Below are 6,000 nucleotides of genomic sequence, written 5' to 3' on the forward strand. Positions count from 1 at the left end.
AATCTTTAGGAAGAAACCTGTAGGTTACCGTTCCTGGCTACCGGAAGGGCAACTGGTTTAAGGGATGCTTCTCTCTCCTCTTGAAGGAAAGGAGCCCAGACCCCAACTCTGAACAAAACCTGCTCTGATCAAGGAGCTTCCTGTCTGTCTGATCCAACTGGTCCAGAAGAATCAATTTTATTAAGTCAGAGGAAAAGGATGCACAAAGTGGACAATTGTGCGCGTGTGTGTGTGTGTGTGTGTGTGTGTGTGTGTGTGTGTGTAGGTTCTGCAGGGCTTCAGGACAAGGAGGAACTGACCACTCCTGAGGAAAACCCAGTCCTGGGCACCTTGGCCCCCCCTGCACCCTACCCTCTGACCACATTCTGCTCACAAGACAGAGAGCCTGAGTCCTCAGCCTTTCCAACATCAAACTACAAAAGGGTCACAAAACAAATGTCTATTCTGTAGCCTTACCATGAAGACTAACAACAAAAAAAAAATATTCATTAATCCTCCCCCGCAAGCATTTCACAGGAAAGCGGACTTTCTGGTATCATCTTGTTATACATCTTTAAGCTGATGAAAATATCATATCAAGGATAGGCGTAGGCTTGGTGGGTAGGTAAAACAGATTTGGAGAACTGTTAAGGTCTGCTTTTTTTTTTTTTCTTTTTTTGAGACAGAGTCTCACTCTGTCACCCAGGCTGGAGTGCAGTGGTGCGATTATCAGCTTGCTGCAACCTCCACCTCCTGGGTTCAAGTGATTCTCCTGCCTCAGTCTCCTGAGTAGCTGAGATTACAGGCGAGCGCCACCCCGCCCAGCTAATTTTTTGTACGTTTACTAGAAATGGGGTTTTGCAGTGTTGCCCAGGCTGGTCTCAAACTCCTGAGCTCAGGCAATCCTCCTGCCTCAGCCTCCCAAAGTGCTAGGATTACAAGCATAAGCCACCACACCTGGCCAGGTCTGTATTTTTCAGGCGACTCTCATCTACTCCCCTCTTAACAATTACTAAGCCTGCAGGCAATCCATACTACCACTCCTCACCCCAAAACAGAGAAGTGAAAACTCCCAGCTTGCTCACCCCAGGTCGGCTGCCTCTGTTTCCAGAATGATGCTGTTGGTCTTGTTGTCGAGGACGACGTTACCTATGTCGCTGCCGTAGAAGCTGGACCGGGGCGTGCTGACACAGCTGGACAGGAGGGAGTTCATGGCCGAGGACTGGTTGGAGCCAGGAATGTTCATAGGAGAAGGGGTCAGAGATCTCTGCTTGACGACCTGGTTGATGTTTCTTACTGTCTCAAAGACACGCTTCTGGTGACTAGGAAGAATGCACGGCATCCGTGAGTGAGCAAATGCGGGCACGACCCTGGAGTTTAACCTTCCAAAAATGACCAATTGAGGAGCCAAAAGGGCACCTGGCCTGTGACGAGTCCCCAGGCAGCCCACTATCCTGTGCCTGCCACCTGTTTCTTAGGGTATTGGCTGCCTCCTTCACAATGTGAAATTTGAGAGCTTCAATACCCACTAAATCCAGAACTCGAACCATGGTTGTGCTAAAGATGCTAGCAAGAGTGAAACTGTGTTTTACATCCCTAAAGCTTAACCTACAAATAAAAATACTTAAGTTGACTTTTGTCTCCTAGTTTTCTTTTTTCATAATATTCACTAGAATACATGCTACAGCAGAGCAGTGTTCACTGCTTAGCACATAGCAGAGATCAACGAACACTTGTAGAATGAATATTCATATTAAAAAAGCAAGACTTAAAGTTAGTCTTACACTTCTGTAATTAGATGATAAATACTAGATTTGTCTATGTTTCGGAAAGTGTTATTTCAGGAGCAGAACCACACTTTGATGCTCATTTGTTCCCTTTTAAAAAGGGTAGGCATGTTTTTACAATGGCCACCTCCTTCTGGGCTGCAAAGGGTGTCACACATATACCGAACCTCTCTTGGACACTTGTCACTCCCAGGATCTCATTTTAGTTCTGTCTATGGAGTCTGGGTACAGAGAAAACACAATGAAACCTGGTTCACAGGTTCCTTACAAACACCTTGGGACAGGCTAAGTACAAGAGTTGAGTTAGGAAGAGAGATGGAGAAGCTCATATCCTTAGGTGTATTCAGAAGGAGATGGAAACCTTACACAAGATCTTTGAAGAGCCCTCTGAATCTCATACTACGTTGATTTTAAATTTTTTAAACGTTTTCCACTGAAATGAAAGATAAAAATGTGTAGCTATATCAAGACGAAGCTTGTGTTAAGACAGATGGGAAACATATATCTCCTTTTCTAGGACTTTCTGGAAGTTCACAATTTGTCTATAAAACCTAAGAAGAAGAGGAGCACAGTGGCTCACAGGCCAGTGGCTCACGCCTGTAATCCCAACGCTCCGGGGAGGCCAAGGCAGGAGGATCACTTGAAGCCAGGAGTTTGAGATCAGCCTAAGCAACATGGCAAAGCCCCATGTCTACAAAAGATTTTTAAAAATTAGCTGGAAATGGTGGCATGCACCTGTAGTCCCAGCTACTCAAGAGGCTGAGGCAACAGGATTACTTGAGCCCAGGAGTTCGAGGCTGCAGTGAGCTATGATCACATCACTGCACTCTGGCGTGGCCGATAAAGTGAGACACCCCATCGCTAAAAAGCAAATAAATAAAAATTAACACTAACAAAAGCTAATAAGAGGAGCTAAGGGATGCTGTCAGTTGTGTTCTATTATTTATTATTTCCCTTAGTCTGGACTGGGAAGGACAATAGTCAATCACTGTTGGTACCCAGAGCCTCAACATTGCCAGGTTTTGAACACCACAGGTCACAAGGTGGTCTCTGGGAAGCTCAGAACTGTAAAAACTGTGGCCATACGTGATGTCTGGAGACTCAGCCTCTTCCAACTGCAGCTCCTTGCGCATTGTTCCCTCAATCTCTGCTGCCAAGGAGTCCTGGGAAAAGCCAGAAAGACAAATGTCAAGTGAGCACCAATTCAAAAGCTCTGTCTCTAAAAGAGGTATGCACCCAGGTGGGCCATGGAGAGTAAACCGAGGCATCAGAAGCTCACAGTCTTCCCACAATACAAAGTGAATAATACAAAGTCTCTGTTATCAGAGACCCTGGCTGAGCAGTTGCCCAAGTAGGTTCTGAGTATGGCAGTGCCATTGGGCACTGAGTGTAAAGCTGCTGACTCACATGCCATTAGGTGTCTAAAAGCAAACCCTATGCTCCGTTGGCCAAACCATGGAGCTGCAACCATGGCTACAAGGTGGGATGCAGAACTTATGACGGAGGGGTGATGTGTTCAGAATGATGGAGACAGGTGGATTTCCAAATACCTCTGAGCTTACAGTGAGATATGGCACCAGAGCCCACACAGGCCACACAAAGCTATTGTCCCCCTAGTCTACAGGTTCTGTCACATGCCCTCTGTGTCTAAGATTTTGACACTGAGAACAGACCAAGGGCCTCCAACTTTGGCTCTTAGGGAAGCCTTTCCCACCTCCAAAGGGCACTCTGGTTCTGTGCTAGCGAGAGGGTCTCTACATACAAGATGTGAGTCACGCACACTGCCATCTCTAGGTTTCTGCTCTCATCCTCCCTGGACTCCTGCAAGGGAAGTTCCTCTCGCTGCCAACTATCCATGGCCCACCCACCTTTAAACAACCTGCCCAGGAAATGTAAGATTCCTGTTTCCACTAGGAATCTTGTTTTTTTTTCTGAAGCAGACACCAAATACAGTTAAGTCCTTGCCACTTTTCTCAACAGCTCACATATCTCTCTCTCCAGCTTTGTGGGTCAGGGGAAGGCTAGTCACTGATGGCTTCTCACTTCACCAATGCAAGCCTCAAGCTGAGACTCAACAATAAAAGCTGCCAGATGGATGTCCCCTGTCTTGTACTGCTCATCACTCAGCATTGTAGAAGGTGGAGCCTAACACACAATCCCTTACACATGGTAGATACCCACAGGACCAGGTGTGTGCAGAAAAGCACCGGTTCAGCACCAGAGGAGGACATCCATGGAGGACAACCTGAAGGGAAAAGCTAAATTCATTTTAAACAACAGAATTTGTGCTGGGACATATGTACATGTGGAAACCACCAGCCAGGGCTGACTAATGAGCACATGAATTGTGGCTTGTGACTGAGGACCTGAATTTGCAATTATATTTTAATTGAATTGATTTAAATTTGCAGAGCCACATGTGGCCAGTGGCTTCCCAGCAGATAGCACCTGGGGACTCCAGGGCATCCACCTCAGCGGCTTCATGGTCGATGGGGATGCTTCAGTCTGGAGGCTGGAACCAAGTGGGGGACTCCACAGGAGTCAGCACGAAGCTGGATGAATAAAGGGCTAGCAGACTTTTTTCAATCCTTATTCACAAATATGCATTTTATTTTGTAATTATTACCCACAGATTGCCATTAAACGTTATGTCTAATAAGGGCTTCCCTAGATGAGTCTGACATCTTTTAAGTCAGCTTATTTTTTAATACTGTTATTCACCATATAATTTACAAATAGAGAGGAAAGGACCTTCATACACCTTAAGAAAAATGAAGTGTCAAATTACTACAGTCGGCCCTCCGTATCTGTGGGCTCCACTTCCTCAGATTCAACTAATCTTGGATAGAAAATTTGGGGAAGAAAACAAAAAAAAATACAGATTTAAAAATCAGTACAGTATAACAACTACTTATATAGCGTTTACATTGTATGAGGTATTACCAGTAATCTAGAGATGATTTTTTTGTATGTAGAAGGGCATGCATAGGTTATAAGCAAACACTAAGCTCTTTCATATCAGGGACTTAGGCACTGGAGGATTTGGTATCTGCAGGGGGTCCTGGAACCAATCCCCCTCAGATACTGAGGGATGACTGTAATTTCAAAGCCATACTGAGATAAAGTCACATGTAGGCTCTGTGATTTGTTTTTGGCCATGACCCTCTATCCTCTGGCAATCCAGGCAAGTCTGTGGACCCCTTCTCAGAGTAATATTTTTAGGCAAATAAAATTATGAGGATTACAAAAGAAGGTAGATACATATCAATGTAACAACGTGTGTGTGTGTGTGTGTGTGTGTGTGTGTGTGTGTGTGAGAGAGAGAGAGAGAGAGAGAGACAGAGAGAGAGAGAGAGAGAGAGAGAGAGAGAAAGAGAGAATGAGAGAGACAGAGGAGAGAGAAATGAGTTCAGGACTGGTTACTGCTGTCATGAGAGAGACAGATTGAGAGAGAGAGGAGAGAGAAATGAGTTCAGGACTAGTTACTGCTGTCATGAGAGAGAGAGATTGAGAGAGAGAGGAGACAAATGAGTTCAGGACTGGTTGCTGCTGTCATTTTGAAGTGGAGATCAGCATCTGTGGTGTTGTGAGGCATCTGTAACAACTGAAATGTGCCATAGGGCCAGGCGCTGTGGCTCACGCCTGTAATCCTAGCAATTTGGGAGACCGAGATGGGTGGATCACCTGAGGTCAGGAGTTCAAGACCAGCCTGGCCAACACGGTGAAACCCCATCTCTACTAAAAATACAAAAAAAAAAAAAAAATTAGCCGGGCGTGGTGGCACATGCCTGTAGTCCCAGCTACTCGGGAGGCTGAGGCAGGAGAATCGCTTGAACTCAGGAGAGGGAGGTTGTAGTGAGCCGAGATCGCGCCACTGCATTCCAGCCTGGATGACAGAGCAAGACTCCATCTCAAAAAAAAAAAGGCGGCCGGGCGCGGTGGCTCAAGCCTGTAATCCCAGCACTTTGGGAGGCCGAGGCGGGCGGATCACGAGGTCAGGAGATCGAGACCATCCTGGCTAACATGGTGAAACCCCGTCTCTACTAAAGGTACAAAAAACTAGCCGGGCGTGGTGGCGGGCGCCTGTAGTCCCAGCTGCTCGGAGGCTGAGGCAGGAGAATGGCCTGAACCTGGGGGGCGGAGCTTGCAGTGAGCCGAGATCGCGCCACTGCACTCCAGCCTGGGCGACACAGCGCGAGACTCCGTCTCAAAAAAAAAAAAAAAAAAAAAAAAA

The 6,000-nt window shown here is 46.4% G+C and overlaps 1 protein-coding gene across 7 annotated transcripts in view; it reads right to left on the reverse strand.

Moving 5' to 3' along the window:
* Positions 1 to 6,000, reverse strand: part of TRAK1 (trafficking kinesin protein 1) — a 214,060-nt gene that overhangs the window by 23,968 nt on the left and 184,092 nt on the right. For all 7 annotated transcript variants that reach the window (XM_025375297.1, XM_025375298.1, XM_025375292.1 and 4 more), the window contains 2 exons: positions 2,853 to 2,929; positions 1,065 to 1,301 (listed from right to left, as the gene is read on the reverse strand). In XM_025375297.1, coding sequence (XP_025231082.1) covers positions 1,065 to 1,301; positions 2,853 to 2,929 — 314 coding nt within the window. The remainder of the gene's footprint in view (positions 1 to 1,064; positions 1,302 to 2,852; positions 2,930 to 6,000) is intronic.

The sequence above is a fragment of the Theropithecus gelada genome, chromosome 2, assembly GCF_003255815.1.
Source record: "Theropithecus gelada isolate Dixy chromosome 2, Tgel_1.0, whole genome shotgun sequence".
NCBI lineage: Eukaryota > Metazoa > Chordata > Mammalia > Primates > Cercopithecidae > Theropithecus > Theropithecus gelada.